The sequence below is a fragment of the Euleptes europaea genome, chromosome 3 (assembly GCF_029931775.1).
Source record: "Euleptes europaea isolate rEulEur1 chromosome 3, rEulEur1.hap1, whole genome shotgun sequence".
Lineage (NCBI taxonomy): Eukaryota > Metazoa > Chordata > Lepidosauria > Squamata > Sphaerodactylidae > Euleptes > Euleptes europaea.
The window spans coordinates 89635921-89659186 of NC_079314.1; the positions used below are offsets into that span (position 1 = coordinate 89635921).

The window sequence follows — 23266 nt, forward strand, 5'->3', positions numbered from 1 at the left end:
CTCCATGGAGGAGGCACTGATGCAGCGTGAAAACACGAGAACCAGGGTCTCTGAGGCCAAGGTGGGGCCATACAAATCAGTTCCTTTTCTCCACTTGAGCTTGATTATGACTTTTGGCAGAAGACATGAAGAAATCCCAAGGTCCACAGTGGTTAGGACATTCACTATCTGTGCCTAAGAACACAAATGAATGTGTTCTTAGAACACCTGTGCCTAAGAACACCTGGCAATGAATCTGTGCCTAAGAACACCTGGCAATGAATCCTGGAAGTTTGGAGTTCTGGGAAGTAGCAAAAGAGGTCCACTAGTGGATGACCAAACCAGTGAGTCATTGGGCTCTCATTCCACTTTGTCTAGGTGACTGGCTTAGCCAGTCTGTCTGTCTGTTGAGGCCCCCTGAATGTATTCTGCTCTCTACAAGATCAGGTTGACTTCTGCCCACACCGTCAACATCAGCTACCTCTTGTTGCAGACTGGAGAACGTGGCACCCCCTGGTAGTTCAACAGCCTTTGCTGTTGTGTTCTCCATCCTGATAGATGGTGAATATCATTCCTGAAGAAGCTGAGTGCCAGATGAATTGTCCTTAGTTCCAGGAAGCTGATGCTAGAGAGGGTCTCTGCCTGGGACCAAGCTCCCTGGACATGTCCCATGAAGCACTGAGCCCCCATCTAGAGCAGCTGGCATTGGTATTGCTGGATATCTGTAGATACTAGGGTAGGCTTGCCCCATGGATTTATCTTGTCCTCCATTAAAAGTCTTGCTTATAACTATCCTCAGATGTTGTTTCACTGTGTCTTTTTTTGTGTGAGGAAGAAGCATTCACTGAAATAATGGTGAGTGTGCCCCCGCACATGGCACCATATAATTGGCAAAAATTGTGAGGCCCTGTCGCTGAGCTAAGGACATCAGGTTGGCCGAGTGGACTGACTGGACCAGCCTGATTACTTGCATAATCTCGGGTAGGAGGTCAAACATGCTTTGGGTAGAATCTGTGACTGCCCCACGTGAAGAATGCAAGGCTATTAGGTGACTCTTCTGGTAGTTTGTGACAAATCCTAACATTGCTGAGGCTCAAGAGTTCCATCTAGAGTGTCTGGACCTCTAGATTCCATTAGAATGAAGTATTCATTTCCATTCCACATTGGATCATCCTAGCACACTTAATCCCTTTTGGACAAAGGACAATCAGATTTAGACCAAACCATCTATTTGTCATGGAAGTGCAGAGCCATTAGCAGGTATCTGATGGAGGTGGAGCTATATGGTATATGGCTCTGATTGGTAAAAGTAGCCTCTGAGATCAGAGATGGGGATTTGTGTGGGACTGGAGTAATCTGCTTATTGGTTTTAGAAAGGAGGCTGGCTTAGGCCCAACTCTATTTAGCATATATATCTGGATATTTGAAATTTTCCCTTGTCTTCAGTGGAAACTGGGTCCACAAAAAGTTAGGTAACTTCTTGTTACCACAAGGAACTCTGCACATGCTCTGAGGAATCAGCTACAGCATAGGTAATGTGTTTAGCTTAGTTAGTTCAATTGTATTGCTTTTCATTTTAATATATCTGTGTTGTTGTTTCAGTGTGCTTTTCCCTGTATTTTGTTTTGCCTTTTCCCCAGCCCTTTTTTAATTCAACCATCCTTTCCCTTTCCCCTCCCCTTTTACAATAAATCTTTTTTAAAAGACTTTTTTTGGCTTCACTTAGTACAATCTATTTCTTTGGGATATTTCTCTTAATCTCTTCCCCATGTGCAAGACTGCATGTGTGCTACCAGAATGGTTATAAGTTAGTTTGTTTTTGCACTATTAGTGCGCTAGCAGAGTGCCTTCTCAGTGGGTCAGTCTAGAGGTTCTCAGGAGGTCCTAAGTGCTGGCAGCAGGTTACCAGGGTACTTTCCAGGAAACCCTTGGTTGAGGGGAGTTTCCCAGCAAGGAAAGGCACCATTTCCCCTTCCTATCATAACACAGTTGGTAAGGAAGCCATGCTCCACTGGGCAGTGAATGTTCAGACTGATGTCCTGGGAGGCCTTGGTTGAACAGGATCATACCAAAAGATCATCCAGGCAGAGATGAATATAAATTCCCTTTACGTAGAGACTTGCTAACAGAGCCACCATAAGCTTGGTGAATATGCAAGGAGCTGAAACCAGACCTGAACTGCCAGTATTAACCCCCATAAGAGAACCTGAGGAAGCTCCTGTAGAAGGGAAGGGTGGGGACATGGAGGTATGCTTCTGTCAAATCTATAGAGGCAAGAAAATCCCTTTGCTGCAGTTTTGGTGATGGTCCTGAGGGTCTCCATTTTGATGGTCCTGTACTGCATGAACTTGTTGATACACTTTAGATTCAAAATGACCCTCCAATCCCCATTCTTTTTTGGCACCATCAAAAAAAATGGAGTAGATGCCTTGTGGAGGCACAGGCTCGATGGCTCCAACCTTTGTCAGGTAACTGGTTGCATCTTGCTTGGACACTTTAAAACTGGGGAGATCAGGAACCAGTCTCACAGGAGATGAAAGAACCCAATGGAACAGCCATGAGGTACCATGCTTAATAACCACTGATCTGACTTGATCTGTATTTGGAATCTGGCAAAGTTCTGGAGTCCCTCTCCTACTGACAGGTTCCTGAGGTCAATTGTTTTGCTGACGCTTGTTGAGTTTTCCTCGTCCTGAAGATTTACTGGAGAAGCTGGTTTGATTCTGTGGTTTATAACTCTGTTGTTTTTTAGTCCAGAGGATGATTTTTTACAGTCATTGCTATATCTGGGGAAGAGACTTAGGATTACAAAAAGACTGAGATATGTACATACTTGGTCTCCTGTGTTCCGGTTTTTCTTTTTTAATGCATGGTCTTCTTCTTGTCCCCTGAGGACAAGAACATGGCTGCAGAAGCTTTAATCATCAAAGTCATACCTTCATGAGATTGGTAGAGTGCTGTGTTGCTCTTGCAATGGGTGGTATCCCTGAGGTATCCTTCTCCCTCCTTTGGGGGATGTACTCGTGAGGCTATGCTAGCTACAGAGATGTCCGCTGCTAGAATTTTTAGTAACCTTTAGTAACCTTAGGAGGAAATGAATAAAGACTTTCAGAATGCCCAGTATAAAATAAATGAGACAGTGGGGGGGCCCACTTTTCCTTGATCTCTGTTGTAAAGAACCTGAGAAATGGACAAATGGAGCCTAGCTCCCTGGAATCCAAGAAAACCCCAAGGTACCCTTCATCTGGTTCTTTCTCCATACATCTTGTGGCTGCTCTGCTTTTGGAGCTGAGAACTTTAACATCTTTAGAACTTTACAGAGCGCCAAGGGGAGTTCCTCTAGGGAAAAAATGCCATTTGGTGTGCTGAGCAGAGGAAGGGGGCTCTTCTTCGTCTTCCTCCATGGCTAAGTAATGGTCAGAGTGTGCTAAATAAGTTACAGAATATTCCTCATGGGTTTTGGAAGGCTTTAAGAGGTGAGTGGACATGTTCATGGAGGATAGGGCTATTCATGGATACTAGTAAAAATGGATACTAGTCATGATGCAAAACTATTCTCTCCAGGATCAGAGTGGGAGGTTCTGTATGTTTCGTTCCTGTGTGTTTCCGCTTTGGCTCGTAAAAGCAGTCGAGCGGCCCTTTTGCTAACTTTGGTTCAGGTTGTTGCAACTGTCAGCTCCAGCAGGCCCCAGGCTGGAATGTCCCTCCCCGCTTCCCTCGCTTGCTACAGCTTCCCCCCCTGCTTTCTCTGGCCTTGGCGTTTGTAGATTGTAGATTGCAGTAACGAGCTTCTGAGACCTTTTGATGTTCCTGTGCTAGACACAATTATCTCATAGTTCTCAAAACATGTAACGGGCATCTGCTGTGTAGAATGGATTATATTGCTGTCTTTGGAAAATAGAAAGCACTTGCAACTTTGATCCTGTAAGGGCCTAGTCTCCTGTAGCTTCTAATAAACTTCCTTGTTTCTGAATGATCGTCTGAGCAAGTGATTTTATGGAAACTGCACAGGGGGGTTGGGAACCCTCACATTAAGTTGCAAGTCCTTGCCTCGATTCCTGCTCCTGTACCACGTTTGGACAGCTATGGCAGGCAACGGGTATGACAAGAAAGAGGAGGATGACACAGTACCAAAGAAATCCGATCCGAAACCCTCGGAAGGGAAGTTGGCTGGGAAGACGCCCAGTGGAGCTGACTCGGGATCGGGCCCAGGTACAAAGCCTAAATCCACCCGGTTAAACACCTGGCTGGAGTCCCCCAGAGGTTGGTTGCTTCCGAAGAGCGACGTACGGGCGCGGAGGACCGGAGTTCCCGGGGTTGGCTTCGAGGACGATCCAGCCCGAAAGGAAGCCCTCCTGATGCACCAGATGGAAGAGGAACGCCAACAGTGGCAGGGGGAACGGCAGGAGATGCTGGAACGAATGGATGCCATGAACACAGTAATTCTGGAGATGGCTCAAGCACTAGATGATCTGCAGGTAAACCCACCGCAGCCGCCTGCAGCCCCGGCGGATGGAGGACAGCAGCCCGCGGCCCCTCCACCACCCGTCCGTCCTACTCCGCCGGTCCAGCGGGATTTGAAAATCACATATGATGGGTCGAGCGACCAGCTGACATTTTTTATGGTGCAAGTGGATATTTTTATGCGGGAGCAGGCCAGGACCTTCACCTCGTTAGAGTCTCGGGTCCAATATGTGGCCTCTCTACTGCAGGGTGAGGCGGCCGCTTGGATGGTCCTGCAGTATGAGCTCCGCTCCCCTGTCTTGCGAAGTCTCGATGACTTCATGATAGCCCTTCGGCATCGTTTTGAGGATCCACGCTTGGGTGAGAGAGCCAAAACAGCCTTGCTACAGTTGCGCCAAGGGACTAAGTCGGTGACGCAGTATGCAAGTGAATTTCAGTCGCTCTCGAGTAAGATTTTGGACTGGAGTGAAGCTACCAGAGTGCAATATTTCCGCGAGGGTTTGAACCCGGAATTGCAACACTGGGCTTTTATGCAAGGTAACCCCCCAGATGTAGAGGGTTGGGTTCGGAATGCCGGCATCGAGAACCGGAAGCAGCTGCTGCTCCTATCCAGGCAACGTACCGGCCGAGAGACCAAAGCCCGTGGAGACAGGCCCGGCGGTCCGAAAGACTCTCGTTTCCCCCCGGGGGGAGGGCCGTCTGTGACCGAACGCCGCAAACACTTTGAGAGCGGGGCCTGTCTCATTTGCGGAGGTAAGGGACACTTTGCATCTCAGTGCCCTTCCAGGATCGGACGTCCAGGACCATCTCGGCCGGCAGCGGCCGAACCCGAAAAGCCCCCCCCCCGAGGGGCAACCCCGCCGCCGGAACGGCGCATCTGGTTGACGGAGCACGCCGACGGCTTTGCACGCTAGGACCGAGCTTGAAGCTTCGAAAGCTACGGACCCATCAGGGTCCCGGATTAAAAATGAAACTTACGATTCACCGGAGTCACGGATTACAAATGCTGAGTCTGCCTCCTCCAGCAATGAGGAGGAATGGGACGTGCCGGCAAAAAACGCCGTCGGTCTGCTGTAAAGGGGGCTCCTCAGCAGACCGCTCCGAAAGTTGTACAAGGAGCTCCCCTAAGGGTAAGCGATCAGGAAGACAATGTATCTGTAAAGGTTACTCTCACGTTGCCCAAAGGGGGACCTTCGTTTGAACTGACAGCCCTAGTTGACTCGGGCTGTGCTCGTACCCTGATAAGTGAGAAAGTCGCCCAGCAATTGCGGATTAAACGGAAGCGGTTGCCCGAACCCATCCGCTTTTCCCAAATGGATGGTAGTGACTTTAAAGGGGGCCCAGTTACCCACCGCACGGCTGCGGTTGTGATGGGCGTGGGAGAACATTGGGAGTGACTCTATTTCACCATCGTTCCCATCCAGGCCTCCGTTGTGTTGGGAATGAACTGGTTGCTGGGACATAACCCCTCCATAGATTGGGTTGAACGGACTCTCACTTTTCCCCATACCCTGTGTGAGCACCATGATAAGGATCGAGTGCTCAAAACCCAAGCAGCCGCTCTTGTGGGGGCCCCTCAGGCCGAGGCTGTTCGACCCCAGCTCCCCAGCGAGTACTCTCAGTACGCTGACGTGTTTGATGTGCGGGAATGTGATGAATTGCCTCCTCACCGAGAAACTGACTGCGCTATTGAAGTGGTGGGGGATGGCAAGTTGTCCAAAGGAAAAATTTATCCCATGAGTCCCAATGAAAAGGCCGTGTTACGAGACTATTTGGACACTAATTTGGCGCGGGGTTTTATCCGTCCCTCGAAGGCGCCATACTCGGCCCCCGCCTTCTTTGTCAAGAAAAAGACGGGTGACTTGAGACTGTGTATCGATTTCCGTAGACTGAATGCAGTCACTCAGTCTAATGCATACCCCCTCCCTCTCATTCCAGACCTGCTCGCACAATTGAAGGAGGGCCGGATTTTCACTAAACTGGATTTGGTAGAAGCCTACCACCGCATTCGCATACATGAAAGGGACGAACCGAAAACTGCCTTCTCTAGTTGTTTTGGAATGTTTGAGTATTTGGTGATGCCGTTCGGACTTTCTGGGGCTCCGAGTGTGTTCATGCAATTAATTAATGAAGTGTTACATGATTTATTATTCCGCGGAGTGGTGGTTTACTTGGACGATATCCTCATTTATTCAAAAACCATGGAAGAGCACGTTCAATTGGTCCGAGATGTGCTGCAGCGGTTGCGCGAGCACAAACTATTTGCCAAGGTTTCTAAATGTGACTTTCATCGACCCTCCATCACCTTTCTAGGGTATGTGATTTCTCACCAGGGTTTGGAAATGGACCCTGACAAGGTTCGGGCGGTTATCGAGTGGGACCCCCCTGCCACGCGTAGACATTTGCAACAGTTTTTGGGTTTTGCGAACTTTTATCGGAACTTTATCCCAAATTTTGCCCAGGTAGCACTCCCTCTCACTTCGCTCTTGCGCACGAAGGGGGAAGGGGCGGCTGCCACTTTGCCTTCTGCTAAGTTGCAGTGGACTTCGGACTGCCAGCAGGCGTTTGAGACGCTCAAGCGGTTGTTCACGTCCGAACCTATTCTCGCTCACCCAGACTGTGAAAAACCTTTCATCGTTCAAGTGGATGCTTCAGACGTTGCCATGGGGGGGGGGCCTTTTGCAGCGGGACGAACACGGCCAGCTGAAACCATGTGCTTATTTTTCCAAGAAATTCTCCCAATCTGAAATCAATTGGGCCATTTGGGAGAAGGAAGCGGCAGCAGTAAAACATGCCCTCACCATTTGGAGACATTTCTTGGAAGGAGCGGAGGCTCCCTTTGAGGTCTGGAGCGATCACAAAAATCTGGAGGCCTTAAAGGGGACTAGAAAGCTCACATCGAAGCAAGTTCGTTGGGCACAGTTCTTTGCCAAGTTTCGATTTGTCCTTAAACATGTGCCAGGGAAGGATAATTCATTGGCCGATGCCCTGTCCAGACTTCCCCAATACTGCAATGACTTTGATCGCCCAATTGAGTCCCTGTTTACCCCGGAACAGAGGGGGGAAATCACCGGACTGGCCGTAACCACCCGATCCCAAGCCCGGACCCAAGAGCTAACTCCCCTGAAAGGAGTACCGGAGGCTTTCCAACAAAGGCTTTTGGAAGCCTCAAAGCAGGAGGAGGAGTTACAGAGCCTCCCCGCAAACCTTAAACGACAGGGTCCCTTCTGGTTCCAAGGGAATAGACTCTATGTTCCTGAAACACTTAGAAAAGAGGTTTTGGGGATGGTTCATGGAGCCAAACTAGCAGGACATTTTGGGTTCGTAAAGTCTCTGCATTTATTGCGGCGTCAATTTTGGTGGCCAGGCATGAGAGCTGATGTGGAACTGTTCGTGCGCAGCTGCCCCATCTGTGCCACCGCCAAGAGACGAATGGGAAAGTCCCCTGGTCTCCTGAAACCTTTGGAGACCCCAACTATGCCTTGGGAAGTTATTGCTATGGACTTTATTACTGATCTACCCCCAAGCCGGGGTAAAACTGTACTGTGGGTGATAACGGATTTATTTTCGAAACAGGTTCACTTTGTTCCTTGTGCAGGATTACCCTCGGCTCAAAAACTGGCAAGGTTGTTTGTGAATCACATGGTAAAACATCATTAGGTCCCGCGGAAGGTCCTCTCCGACAGAGGGGCTCAATTTGTTGCCAAATTCTGGAGGGCTTTCTTGAAGGTCATGGGGGTGGAAGAACAAGGTCTTTCTTCAGCCTACCACCCTCAGACTGATGGCCAAACCGAACGTGTAAATGCTGTGGTGGAGTGTTACCTGAGGTGTTACGTTAACTACCACCAGGACAATTGGGTAGACCTGTTGCCTTTTGCTGAATATGCCTATAATAATGCACCCCATTCCTCCACAGGTTTCAGTCCGTTTCAGGTGGTGTATGGTAGGGAATTCGGTCCCTTTGGTTCCCCTACCATCCCTCCTGAACTCGAAGGAATACAGGAGGTCCAGGATTGGGCACAAGTGGTGCAGACTACCTGGCCTTGGCTTCAGAAGAATCTGGAACGAGCCAAGCGCAAATACAAGGACCAGGCCGATAAACATCGATCCCCGGGGTGGGAACTCAGGGTGGGGGAGCAGGTATATCTCTCCACCAAAAACCTACGGTCCCTTCGGCCTTGTAAAAAGCTCAGTGACAAATATGTGGGTCCTTTCCCCATTACCCGGGTCATCAACGACGTCACTGTGGAATTGGAACTTCCCAAGTCTCTTCGAGGAGTGCATCCGGTGTTCCATATTAGTTTGCTCAAACCATACGTGGCAGCTCCTCAGTTCCATCCTCCTCCCAAACCCGAGATTCCCACGGTTGTAGGGGGAGAGACACATCTTGAGGTTTCTAAAGTGTTGGATTCTAAACTGAAAAAGGGGAAGCTGTTTTATTTGATTTGCTGGAAGCATCTCAGTCCCGCTCAGGATGAGTGGGTAGCAGCACCCCATGTTGCTGCCCCACGCCTGGTACAGGAGTTCCACTCTGCCTACCCTGACAAGCCCCGTCCAGCTGAGTTTGGGGGAGGGGGGCCTTAAGGGGGGCAGAATGTGAGGTTCTGTATGTTTCGTTCCTGTGTGTTTCCGCTTTGGCTCGTAAAAGCAGTCGAGCGGCCCTTTTGCTAACTTTGGTTCAGGTTGTTGCAACTGTCAGCTCCAGCAGGCCCCAGGCTGGAATGTCCCTCCCCGCTTCCCTCGCTTGCTACAGCTTCCCCCCTGCTTTCTCTGGCCTTGGCGTTTGTAGATTGTAGATTGCAGTAACGAGCTTCTGAGACCTTTTGATGTTCCTGTGCTAGACACAATTATCTCATAGTTCTCAAAACATGTAACGGGCATCTGCTGTGTAGAATGGATTATATTGCTGTCTTTGGAAAATAGAAAGCACTTGCAACTTTGATCCTGTAAGGGCCTAGTCTCCTGTAGCTTCTAATAAACTTCCTTGTTTCTGAATGATCGTCTGAGCAAGTGATTTTATGGAAACTGCACAGGGGGGTTGGGAACCCTCACACAGAGGAGCATGCCTATTATATTAGGTGCTTTGGAACAGAGGCAGGACAATGCTGCTGCAGTTGTCTTGTTTGTGGGCTTCCTAGAGGCACCTGGTAGGCCACAGTGTGGACTTGATGGACATCAGTGTGATCCAGCGTGGCTTGTCTTATGTTCAAATGTTCTTATGATTTGAAAGATGAGGAGGAGGATGGTGCTTGTGGTGAGGCTGCTGGCCCTTTCATGGCTAACTTGGTGGGCCAGGCTCTTTACTGCCTAATGTGCCACTGGGAAGAATGTCACTTCCAGGTGATATGAGAGGGAGGGGGGTCTGTCTGGACTATGTCAGGGGTGCTTCCTTCTGTCTAAGACCCCATTGGTCATTAACAAATTGTTTAATTCAGGCCTGGAGTTCTATGGGGACTGCAAAGCCCTCTGCCCTACCCCCCAATTCAGAAACATTGCAGGGAGACCCCGCTTGCTGCTTACTTACCACCTTGGAATGTGCCCGTTTTCCAGTGGTATTAGCACTGGCAGAGTCCTCATGCCATTCATGGGCCTTCCTGGCGAGCATCTGAATCTTCCTGCCAAAATCCAAATGGCTCCCACTGTCCTTTTGAGAGCCTGTGGATCACTCTTGCATTGCTGTTGCTGAAAGGTGGGGAGAGGAGTGGGCTTTTGCCTTGCTGCCACGGGATGACTATCTCCGTTTCTCCCATGGAGGGTGCTGCAGTGTCTGACAGAATCGGTAAGGAGCCTGCTGAGGCCTCTGCAATGGCTAAGTTAGAGAACTCACAGAAATGCAAAGTGAAAGTAATAGAAAAGGAGCAAGGTGTTTGTGTGTTTTGTTTCTTGTAGACCAGAGAAGAAGAGTAGATCCAGTAAGTAAAGGCACACAGAGGAAGAAACAAGAGCCCAATGAAGAAACAGGGAACTCTTTCCTTGCCAGCTTTCATGAGGAGACAAGAAAACAGAACTGGGGTTGGTGGGCATTTCCTCCCCACTGCAGGCAGAAAGAACAACACATGAACACATGAAGCTGCCTTATACTGAATCAGACCCTTGGTCCATCAAAGTCAGTATTGTCTACTCATACCGGCAGCGGCTCTCCAGGGTCTCAGCCAGAGATCTTTCACATCACCTACTTGCCTAGTCCCTTTAACTGGAGATGCTGGGGATTGAACCTGGGACCTTCTGCATGCCAAACAGATGCTCCTACCTCTGAGCCACAGCCCCTACTTCCTGCCTCCAGGGTTTGTGCATAGGAGAGTACCCAATCATCAGTGTGTCCATTTCCCCTGAAGTGAAAACAATGTTTCTACTTCTGTACAACTCAAAAGCTCCTATACTGCTCTTTGAACCCTAGTACTAAGAACTATTATTGTTTTACCTGAACCTGTACTTCGTAGATAGTTTTTCTACTCTAGATACCCCCATGTTAAATTTATAGCATTTTATAAAAGCTACATATACTTATGAGAGAAATTATAAAATGTATAGATTTTAACCATAGCTACATTGGATTGTTACAGAAATGGAACCTGACAGGTACTCACTAGGTTTTATGGCATTTGGTGCAGCAGAGGGTCCATTTCCCCAACCGGTAGAAGCCCCTGCATCATCTACTTCACCCCATCCAGGACTGGTTTCATTCGGTTCGCCCCAAGCAGCTGTACCATTATCTGGAGCAGGAGGTGTGCTTTTGTTCCAGACTTCACACAGAAAGAGTTTTCATTATGAACAATTTATGAAGTAAAATTGATTTCTAACACTTAATATAGCATTATTTGGAGGGACGGGAAAAATCATTAGCTTTTCCTATACTGCTAACCCTATTCTGTTATATTTCACACTTTCGCATTTCTTCTGGCACTGCTTGATTCTTAGCACTAGAAAGCAGCTCTCAAATTTACTGCTTACAACTGTGTCACACCCAATCCATGTTTTCAGTTAATGATTAGCAGATCAGTATACTGAAGGACAAGAAAAGATTTAGGTGGATGTTTTTAGGAGGTATAGCTGAACAAGATCAGAAAAACTGCTTTATAAGGGTGAAACAGCACGTTATGCTCCAGTTATTAATATACTGTTACCTGCTATATGCAAGGAAAACATGAGTCTGGAATACAGTGGGGGTAAAAAGCTTGTTGGGTGGTTTTTCAGGGGCAAAGCAGCTATAAGGGAAAAGAGTTAAGCACTCCTTCCCTTCTCTAATACCGACTGCCCCTGTGGAAATCACAAGCAAAGAGAAGTGGCTGTTTGGAGCTTCATTACACAAGACCAATGTAATACAGTTTGCCTAAAAAGTACTCTTTATACAAAGCTATGCAACACTGCACTCCAAATTTTGTCATAATAATCAAAATGCAAAATCTACAGAACCATACTTTCCCCTTCAAAAGTTTGAGAAAAGCCAAAAACAAGCTTATAGCAAAACATATTATCAATAATCAAATTTGTTCATTTATATTTACTGAAGAAAAGTTGGTCTTGGGTGCTAACAAGCGAAGATTATCTGACAAAATTATTATTAATGGCATCTTGGCAGAGAAGATGGCCACGAACCAATGCAGTGGACACTTCACATGCCTATGCGTTGATCAGATTGTTACTTTGAAAATTCTACTCACCTGTCAGGTTGGGGGGGGAGTTAAATTCAATTCTCACAAACAAGGGATCAGCATGTTAAAGCTGCTAAAACCAATCATTTGCAGGGTTTACAAAATGGGGGTGGAATCTTGCTGTGGCAACAAGCTAGCAACAGTTGAGGTTCATCTAGGCTGACTTTTTCTCCCTGCAGGTATTTAACCTGGGAAGGCAGAATCAAAGCTCTTGGCCCTTGGCTCTTAGTTGGGAGCTCACAGCCTGGGACCTGCGAAAGTCAGCTTGCCAGACCCATACCAGCCCAGCTCTGTTTTTTTTTTTTGTGTGTGTGTGTGTGTGTGTGTAATTTGGAACCTTTTTCTCTAAGTAAGCTGCTTTGGATCCCTCTGGGACTCAAATGCTCAAATAATTACACTGTTCATATAGTTCAGAGGGCTGGAGAAAGGGAAACATCCATGGGAAGTATATACAGTTTCTGCAACAGCAGGTTTTCCATTAGTAGAAGTCTACTTCCACACATAAATCTCCCTCACTTGATATGAATGAACATGCCTCAGACTGAAGGGAAGGGAAGGTGGGAAGCTTGCAAAAGCATCCCTTTAGAGCACATCTGAACAAGTGGAGTTCTACAGGTTGGGTTGTACTGACACACACAAACAAGTCAAGGGTTACAGATAATATATGATTTACTGTTTACTTCATTTATATCCTGCCTTTCTCCCCGATAGGGACCCAAAGCCGCTTACTTCTCCGCGACTGTACCCTCACAACAACCCTCTGAGGTAGGCTAGGCTGAGAGGTGTGACAGGCCCGAGGCCACCAAGCAAGATTCAATGGCAGAGTGAGGATTTGAACCTGGGTCTCCCAAATCCTAGTCTCACACTCTAGCTAGTACGCCACACTGGTTGGTATGATACCAGCTTGAGGTTGGTACCTGGATAGAAGTACGAGCAAGACTGACACTAGATAATTCTCTACCACAATATTCATGTTACAAGAAGTTACAAAGCATCTTGGCCTTCTCATGCATTTGGCTGTCACATCAGTCACACATATGGCTTAACTTACAAACAGTTAACATTTCAACAAGAAAGCTGTAACTACAGACAGTGCAATTATTCAGTTCTCATACTCACATATCAGAGCACAAGCACACAAAACACTTGGCTATGTAGAACTGCTTGTTTTCATGATAAATTTAAATGATACAGAACTAGCTACAGATCTGGAAGTGTCCCCTTACTATATTTAGAACTCTAGTTAACAGTTTACTGTTCACACTTTGTACTATAATGAAAAGCAAAATAAAACAGAATACCTGAGGTTGTTGATTTGCTAGTCCTTGGAGTAGGGAGATTCTGTTCTCGAGGAGGTTGTCCACCCTGTGAGTTCTTGTCCCACAGGTTCACATTCTTGTAGTTGTAACTGTTAGGGTCACCCCATGCTGAAGTGCCATCATCAATATCCATTTTTCGACTAACTGTTTGGGGGGATGGTTCTTCCCAGCCACTGGGTTCCTCGTCCTTTGAGGCAGCTGGCTGTGGCCCACTATTCCAGTTAGGGTTTGGTGGCCTCCCGTTACCTGGGGGCTGTGAAGGTGGACCCCAGGAGCCAGGTGCCTCTGGCTGCTGATGGTACTGTTGTTGCTGATTATTCCAGGAATTGGGTTGTCTACCAGTATCATTCCATGCTGGAGCTCTTTTATTATTATTATCCCACCCTCCTTTTGAAGAAGAATTTACATTTGCACCATTACCCCAAGTCCCAATCTCATTTTGACTAGCTTCACCCCAACCTGACACTGACTTGTTTCCTGAACTTTCCCAATTACTGTTTTTTGTTTGGTCAACTTCCTCACCCCAGCCATTCTTCCCAGAAGACCACCCTTGATTAGGTGGCCGTCCATTCCATCCTGGGTCCTTGCTTGAATTCTCATTCCAAGTTGGTGTCACTTTTTCATCTGGTCTTCCTCCTCCCCAGTTGGAACAATTGTTCTTATAATCATTCCATCCTCCAGTGTTTTTGGGCTCTTTCCACTCTGTTGGAGTAGAGAGCTCCCCCCATCCAGACTTGATTTGATTGCTTTGGCTGGGTGCATCTCCCCAGCCCCCTGAGCTCTTCGTCTGTATGGCAGAATTCTCCCACCCCTCAGTTCCTTTATCAGCCTTTCCCTCAGGCCTTGGCATCTCTTCTATATCCCAAACAGTATCCTGTTTGATTTGAGTTTGACCCCAGCCAGTATTTGAAAGCACTCGGGGGTCCAAATCAGTCCTGCTCAGCAAAGTTTGCAAGACTGCCTGGCAATCAGGATGTGTAGGCCTGTATGATCTACGTCCAGAATTGTGACTGTCACTACTTCCTGCTTTGTGGTTACTTCCAGTGCTTTGACCTCCAACTTCACTTCCTGTAGAGCTGGAAGATCTTCCCCAACAGGGAGCCTGGGAATTGCCTTGGTTTTCAGGAAGGGGATGGCCCTTTTGATTGTCCCATGCTCCAGTGCTAGAATTTGGTTGGTTTGGACCACTCCATTCTCCAATCTTCAGTTCATCAGACCCAGACGGCTGTTTCCATTCTCCCTGAGACACCCCTGATGTCATTTTGTTCCCTTCACTCCATTTGCTTTCACTAGAGTGTTGAGGGCCAAAGGTCCAAGACCCATCACCCGTAGACCTGTTGCCATTATCCCAAGAATCATTTCTTGACCCATTCGATTTTTGAACAGAAGCTCCCTTCCATGAGTCCTCCCTATCCTTTCCATTGTTCCCATGATTTCCAGAATTGCTTTGACCAGAGACACTGTCCAGTCCAGAAGGCCCCCTTACTGTACCCCAAGATCCAACACTCCCAGTCTTTCTCTCTCCAGTGCTTTGTGAAGGGGTATCAGTGCTCCTGGAAGTGTTCCCAAAACCCATTTCAAAGGACATTCCCTTATTCTCCATTGGGTTTGGTGAACTTAAGTTCAAAGAGTTAGTGTTTCCATTTTTTGGTCCATCAGTGTTGTGAATTTGAGCCTGCTCTCTGCCAGAGACAAAATTAACACCCGCATTTTCCATCTTTGACTGCTGTTCCCTAGAAGTCTGACCTGCTGTACTAAGCTGTGCATTGGAGCTACCATTATCAGATTCTGAAATCCCTTTCCTTGAATTTCCCTCTTGAATCAGTGCTGGCCAAGCTGATGGGTTGCTATTTGGGTTAAAGTTGCTGAAGCCAGAGCTGGGGCCGATTCTGTCCTGCCCACTCAAGTTCCTCCAGCTTGCTAGACCATTGTTACTGTCTGCTGCAGGGTTGGAAGATTGAACAGATTTAGCCTTAGGGTCAGATTTCCAGGCCCCAAGATTACATTCGTTACCAGAGCTTACAGACTGGCACTGGTTTCCTTTTCCTTTGTTGCTAGTGGTGCTTCCTGGCAGAGTGCTCTTCTCCAAGCCAGGGTTCGAGGCACTGTTGTTGTCTGTGGTGTTTTCGGAAGAAGACTCAGTATCTTTGCTGGCAATACAAGGCCACTCTTCCATGTCAGACCCGTCTACAATCACCTTGTCCCAGACATGAGTTGGGTTGGCATTGGTGCTGTTGGAGGAGGCTCCAGGACCCCAAGTGGAATTTGCATAATTTGAAGCAGCAGCACCTCCAGTTGTTGAATCTAAAATGAAACAACATCCCAATTATTCATAAGCACACAAATGATCTCCAACGTAACAGACCATTGTTTCTACTCAGCATGTGAATTGCAAATTATTTATAAGATGTCATTTATATTATAAGTGGACTACACTGCCACAAAATGTAGTAATGGCCTCTACCTTACAAGGCTTCTTCAAATGGATTACTATATATACTCGGTATATACCTGAGTATAAGCTGAGGTGCCTAATTTCACCCCAAAAATGGGGGAAAATTAGGCACCCGCGTATAAGCCGAGGGGGAAATGCACACCCCCCCCCCCCGCAGGCTTACCTGACCGGGCTCCAGGCACGCAGGCAGGCGGTGGCAGCGGCGGTGGCCCCCTCCCTGCGGGAAGGAGGCCCTGCAGGGTCAGCTGGCAAGCGGGAGGACTGGACCGGGTGAGGTGGGGGGGTGGGGGAGGTGGAGGGGGGAAGAAACCGCCACCGCCCAGCAGAAGGCGGGGTGGGGGGTGAAGAAACCACCGCCCCCGCGCAGAAGGCGCGACGATCGCGCAAAAGGCGCAATCGGGTGGGGTGGGAAGAAACCGCCGCCACCACGCAGAAAGCGCGATGGGGTGGGGGGGGGGAGAAGGCGGGACAGCCCGCCCATCAGCTGGCCAGCGGGAGCGCGCTGGGAGAGGGCCCGGCAGGCGAATTACCGTATTGACCCGAGTATAAGCCAAGGTGAGTTTTTTAAGCCAAAAATCATGGCTAAAAAACTCGGCTTATACTCGAGTATATACGGTAGACAAATTCTTGGAAGGTTAATAGCTACTAGGCACTTCTACAGAATGGACATGAAATGGAACCTCAATGTTCAATTAGTATGCCTGTGAAGACATTCCTGAAGAAACAAACTGGGAAAGGAGTGTTGCTTGCAACCGTACTTGTGAGCTTCCCAGTCACAACTGGAAACAAGATGCTAGACTAGATAAACTCTAGTCTGACCCAACAGGTGGGGAGAAGGTGCATGGTATAAATTAAATAAATAAAGTTGGGTTGCTATGTCTTCGCCCAGAAAATAGCAGCTACCTTTATTAAATGCTCTTGGGCATTACATAAAGATATAGCCACTGCCTGTCCTTAATTGGACCCCTTCGCCACCTATCTTTGCCACTCTGGTCAGTATAGTGCAACCTCTTTCAGAACAGGGAATAAAGAACATAAGAAAAGCCATGCTGGGTGAGACCAAGGCCCAGCAAGTCCAGCAGTCTGTTCACACAGTGGCCAACCACATGCCTCTAGGAAGCCCACAAACAAGACGAATGCAGCAGCATCCTGCCGGTGTTCCACAACACCTAATATAATAGGCATGCTCCTCTGATACTAGAGAGAATAGGTATGCATCAGGACTAATATTCATTTTGACTAGTGGCCATGGATAGCCCTATCCTCCATGAGCATGTCCACTCCCCTCTTAAAGCCTTCCAAGTTGGCAGCCATCACCAAATCCTGCTGCAGGGAGTTCCACAATTCCCATACAATTTCCCAAGTCAGACCTCCCCCCGCCCACACACACACGCGCCAGCAGCACCTCCGTTTTGTCAGGATTAAGCTTCAGCTTGTTAGCCCTCATCCATTCCAAAACTGCACCTGTTCACAGTTTCCACAGCCTCTGTGGGATCGGGGTGGTAGCGTGAGACAGAGCTGTTGTCTGCATATTGGTGGTGGCAGCTCAACCCAAATTTCTGGATGATCTCTTCCATCTCTGAATGATCTTTCACACAGATGGTGAAAAGCATAGGAGACAAGATGGGGTACCCCATAGGCCAAAGATCAAGGGGCAGAACAGCAGTCTCCCAGCAACAGACTCTGAAGCCTACCCTTGAGGTAGGACCAGAACCACCATAGAACACTGCCTCCCCTTCCCAGAAGGTGATCCAAAATATTAACATGATGGATGGCATCCAAACTGCCAAGAGGTCCAGGAGAATTAACAGGGTCACACTCCCCCTTCCATCCCCTGGTACATGTCCATCCACCAGGTAGACCAAGGCTGTTTCAGTCCCACATTGCGGTACTGAGTCTTTAAGACCTTCATAGCACAAAACTGTATTTCATTCAGCTAAGACTTTTCTATGTCTCAAAAGGAGCTGTATTTTGCGGCCCTGTTTTGTTTCCTCTCTCTGCTATTTCCTGATTCAAAAGGGAGGAGAGAAAAATACAGCACACTATAAAAATATTAAATTTTATCCTTGCTTTTAGCTATCTAGTAGGCAAGGACAGGTCTTTTGAAAATGGAAATCAGATTTGCTACTGATTTCTACCAAACATCTTTTCCAAATCCAGCCAGGCTACCCAGAAGTGCCACTGGATTTAATAGGTCTGACTTTCAGGCAAGTGTGCACTGGACAGCAGCTTTGAACTGATTATATTTGTTTATTTTATTAAAATATTTATATCCTGCCTTTCTTTGTAGCTCAAGGTGGCTTAAAAACAAAATCAAAACATTTTAACAAAAACCCAGATAACCCAACAATACTTGTGGTTTATATATAATTGAAAGCCCTAGCATGTAAAATAGCCTTGCAGCTCCTCCTGAACATTTCTAAAGACAGCAAACCCCTCATCGTTTCAGGGAGCTGGCTCCACAGAGTGGGTGCTACAACGGAACAGGCATGGGATCTAGTTGATGCCAGGATAGCTACCTTAAGTAGGGGGACAGCCAGTAGGTGCCAGTCTGAGGGCAGTAGTTAGCACACAGAGACATATGGGAGGCAGTTCTTTAGATATGTGGGTCCTTAGCTGTAAAGGACCTTGAAGGACATAACCAGCAACTCAGAAACCAATGTAGCTGTTTTAAGATGTGTCAGATCTGTTTGCATCAGCTAGCCTGACAATAATCAGGCCTCTACATTCTGAACCAGCTGCCATTTCTGGGTTGGCTTCAAGGGCACTACAACATAAGAGTGCATTACAGCAATCCAACCATTAGGTTACAAAAGCGTGGATTGGCGTTCCCAGTTCAGCTGAGTATTCAAAAGGAGAGAGTTGATGAACCAAATGCAGCTAAAAGAAGTCACTCTTGTCTCTACACTAAATTGCTTTTCAAAAAGCAGGGCTGGCTCCATGACCACCAAGTTATACTAAGATCATTGGTCCATCCAGCACAGCACTACCTACTCTGACCGGCAGTGGATTTCAGGGTCTCAACTACTGATCTTTACAGCTATGCTACCAGAGATCCCTTTATCTGGACATGCCAGTGTCGGAACTTGAGAACCTGCAAGCAAAGCATGTGCCCCAGAATCAGCTCTCTTTATCAGTATTTATGACAAGTTCAAATACTATACAACATATATATTCTGTGATAAAAACACCCCCCCATATAAACTAGTTATGGATTGCACCACATTTCTTCAAATTTAGTTGGGGGAAATCCTGTCTCGACCAGAAAATGTATGTTATACAATATTTGAGTATGTTATAAAAATTATGTATTTGCTGCCAAAAAAATTAAAAATTTGAAATGGCAAAAAGGTCAAAAATCACTGTTTCCCCTTTATTAACCCAGTATAAGATCCAACTAGTCTAGGAATCCTTATTGTGGCAGGCAATACTGTATTGGGATTGAATTTCACAGTTGACCAGTAGAAAATAACAGTCAGCTACCAAGCCCAGTCACAGTGTGTGGATACCTGGGCATTCATACATAATTCAAAGCCACACTTAAGACTAACAGAGGTTAATAAACCAACTCTGAACTATGGTTTCGGATGTTGGTTTGACTTGCTACAGTTAATGGAGTGGCCCACATTTTGACAATTCCACTAACCATCATTAGTTTAAACCATAGTTTTGTGTGATATCAGAACCAAGCCCAAGAGATGGATTACGACCTCAATGGCTCCCATCAAGTTCTATGGGAAGATATTGAAAAGGCTCCAACAAAGTTAGAAAGACAAAAAACTGCACTATCCCATATACCAGAGTAACTTGTACATGAAAGAGGGGCAGGCTTTGACTGCTTATTCATTTAAACTGATGGGATGTGTCCCCTACCCCAGAAACTAGAGTCAGTAGCAGTCGACGTGGACTTTTCTTAAAGGCATCCATGACTGTATCCTTTTACTTTGTTCCATATAACTTGAAAGCTGCCATTGGCCCCTTTCAGAAATCTACTGTGCTTGAGGACACTCTTGCAGAGGGAAAAAAATTAATGTACCCCCATCCCTGGTCTCTACAATATATAGCCATGTTCTTTCTCTCACCCAATCCATCTGATACAATTTTCATTAATTTCACATAATCAGTACAGATGCATGGAAACAAAATTCAATCCTATGAATTCTAATTTAGTACCTCAATCTAGCAATCAAGCATGCCCATATGCAAAATAGGCAATGGTAGCAAAGGAAACTCCATCAATATTGTGGGAATCTTTGATCTAGGGTCAATCTGATCAAAATCCACAGTGACCCCTGTCTACCATTCAGTTAGCACAACCTTTTAATGTACAGTATTTATTATTTCTTCTGCCCTACCCTTCATCATCAAACATTCAGTTCTCAAAGCAGGAAAAGGGTCAATGCTCTCAACATCTTTGTAATAATGGACTAAGTCAAAAGAATTATCCAATAGCTTATACATATTATTTTGCTAGCTATCATTAGAATAGTGAAGAAAGACTTTTTTTTGTTTAGAAATTAGACTGATATTTTGTCATGTTTTGTTGTTTCGCTTGTTCTCTCCAGCTAAAGTTTTCATACCGGTTGCAGTCCCACTGTCACACGGCAGCAGCACTCCCGTCACTGGTTGTGCGTTGTTTGGATTTGCTCCAGGTGCTGGAGAAGGAGGCGGCCCTACTCCACTCCCAAGGAGCATACAGGATGGCGGAGGGGGCTGCCCACGTTTCAGTAACACTTTGTGGTCCTGCTGGCAACGGAATCGCGGCGGCACCTCCCGAGGCATGTAGCGGGCGGCGCTTGGCGGTTGACCGTTCGGCACTGCCACCCTTTTGGCATTGTTGCCACCATTGACTGGTGGCGATGGAGAGCTGCCAATTGGGCTGGCAGTCACTGGTTGGCTTAAACTTGGTTTTGTCGCTTCGGGCACTAAAACAAATACAAAAAAAAAGGAAAGGTGTTCTAAGTTGTTAAAACAATTGTCTAAATTATAACTACCAAACTATATGTGTGATTATTCCTTAATGTATTGTCTTTTCAACATTATGTAGGACTTTTTCCATTTTAATAATAAACCATTACTTTATCATTAAAATACGTTAGCAGAACAAAGAAAAGGGCAACACTCCCTATCAAGTGAGTACAAAAAGGCACATAAAGTTTATGACGGGGCACTTTTCTATATCAAGGGGAAAAACACTTAATTTTACACTAGCATCAACTAAAGTGAAACAAAGATGGCTATAATCACCACCCAGGACCCAATGGTATTTAATCCACAGAGTTCCTGGATATCCTTCAGGAAAGATGTCTGGGAAAAGTGAAGGCTGTGAATATAAAGAGCCCCCTTGCTGAACCCCCAACATCAATCTGTGTAGGTCACAGAACTTCTGTTAATCTCTGGCTGTTTCATATAGTGGGAAGCAGGTTGGTATTCTATCACATGGCATCGTCAAGACAGAAGACAGAAATAAAAGCAAAGTGTACACAGCCATGCCCATAGGGTGTCATGGAGGAGCTCAATCTCTTCTAGCATTTTCTACCACAGCAGCACAGAAGACAAAAACAAAGGGAGAAGTTAAAGCCTGATAAAGGAACAGCAAGAAAGGGAGAGATGAGAATTAACAGACATTCGCTTGCTTGCCTATGGTAAGTAAGAATCACATTCAGGCAGGGAGCTTCTACATATGTCTGGGTTTATGCTTAAATTGCTATCATAGGTGTCTCTGGACAGGCAGGCTTTTATGTTTTTGTAGGTTTTATCTTGTTTAGAATGAGGTGTTATTTCTGGTTATCATAGCCATGATGTATTTGTTAATTGTCATATCATAATGGTCAAAATATTTCCTGTCCTTTATCACAGGTACCTATTAGGTCAGGTGAACTTGAAACACAGTCTTGAATATTCTTATCAGCTTTTCTAATGTCTGTGTTAATATTCAAAGGAGATACTGTATGCCAACACAAAATATCCAAAGACCTCACTTAATTCAGCCAGTAAAAAACTCCAAAAAGAAATCTGACATAAAACAGAAATTCCTTCAAATGCAGTAGAAGAAAATAAGCCAACCAGATAAGTATTAGGACTGTTTGATAACAAAGGAGTTACAGGAGTATTGAAGGAAAGCCCAGAAAATTGCAGAAACGCTAAATGATGTATTTGCATTAGTCTTCCATGCATGTGAGACAAATTTCAACATCTGAACCAGTGTTCTGTAAGAGTACATCTGATGAACTATGTCAAATAAAGATAATGACAGATGAGGCTGCAGATTTGACAAGTTGAAATATAACAATTAAGCAGACAACACTGCCACGAGTCCTTAATTCACCATTAAAATCAGCTTCCATGCTACAGGGCTGGAGATTAATCAACACATTCTCCCAGGAAAAAAAGATACAGGAAATTCCAAATCAGTGATCCAAACTTATTTCATTAACTGGAAAGCATTAATGAAATCTCGCCTTAGCAAACTTTTGAAAGATTTAAATGGAAGTGACTTTCAAAAACCTTTTGACTATTAACTTTTGACTATTAACTGGTTCACACATACGTATTCATCACTCATTGTGATGATGGCTCGTGTGCACCATAAATTAATACTTTCATACCACTCAAATTCAACTCCGACACCATAAATTTCAATGGAGCCACTTTACTTGGCTGCAAGTCATCAAATATTCATCAGAGATTTTATGCATATGTGTGACCCAAAGTCTTTAAAAAGCTAACAGGTAGGACAGTTTTACAAAGGAGGTAAACAAGCAGTGGAATACCTCCTTTGGATCTCAACAGGAATTATTAGCAATATATAACTTGTTCATAAATAGTATGAAGTCAGAGATGGTTATGTTTTCAAATGATGCTAAATTACTCAGGAGGGACAATGCCAGACAATCCAAGAAAAGTTCATAAAGGCTCTTTTCGAACTGGGTAACAGGTAGCAAACGAAATTAAAAGCATAAAGTGATGTACAATAAGACAAGTGATGCACAATACACAAGGTACCCACCCCAAAAGTCTAGCCACATATAGGGTGACTAGGTTGAAACTGCCTATAAGTACCAAGTAAAAACATCACAGTATAAAGTTCACTGCAAATATCAGCTGAATGAAAAGAGCAATTTCCACATTAGATTAAGAAAGGAATAAAAAACTCCATCAAGTAATATTATAATATCAAGAATATATTATAGTGTAATGATGCTTCTGAATTTATCTAAAAACTGGAATAAAGTGAGGGACTGACACCCACCTTCCTATTTAATTATCTGCAGAAGCCAAAGGTCTCCAAGACAGGGCTCATCAGGAACTGAAATAATAGCTGACAACTACGCTAAGCCAAAATTTGTGGAGCCTTGTGTATGTGAATTATATTCACCAGCTCACACAGTGTTTAT

At 45.9% G+C, this 23266-nt stretch overlaps 1 protein-coding gene across 1 annotated transcript in view; it reads right to left on the reverse strand.

The window, feature by feature from the left end:
• TNRC6B (trinucleotide repeat containing adaptor 6B) overlaps positions 1-23266 on the reverse strand; it is a 122116-nt gene that overhangs the window by 31156 nt on the left and 67694 nt on the right. Inside the window, exons 5-7 of the mRNA XM_056845956.1 lie at positions 20450-20794; positions 13397-15718; positions 11031-11186 (exon numbers count right to left, since the gene is read on the reverse strand). Coding sequence (XP_056701934.1) covers positions 11031-11186; positions 13397-15718; positions 20450-20794 — 2823 coding nt within the window. The remainder of the gene's footprint in view (positions 1-11030; positions 11187-13396; positions 15719-20449; positions 20795-23266) is intronic.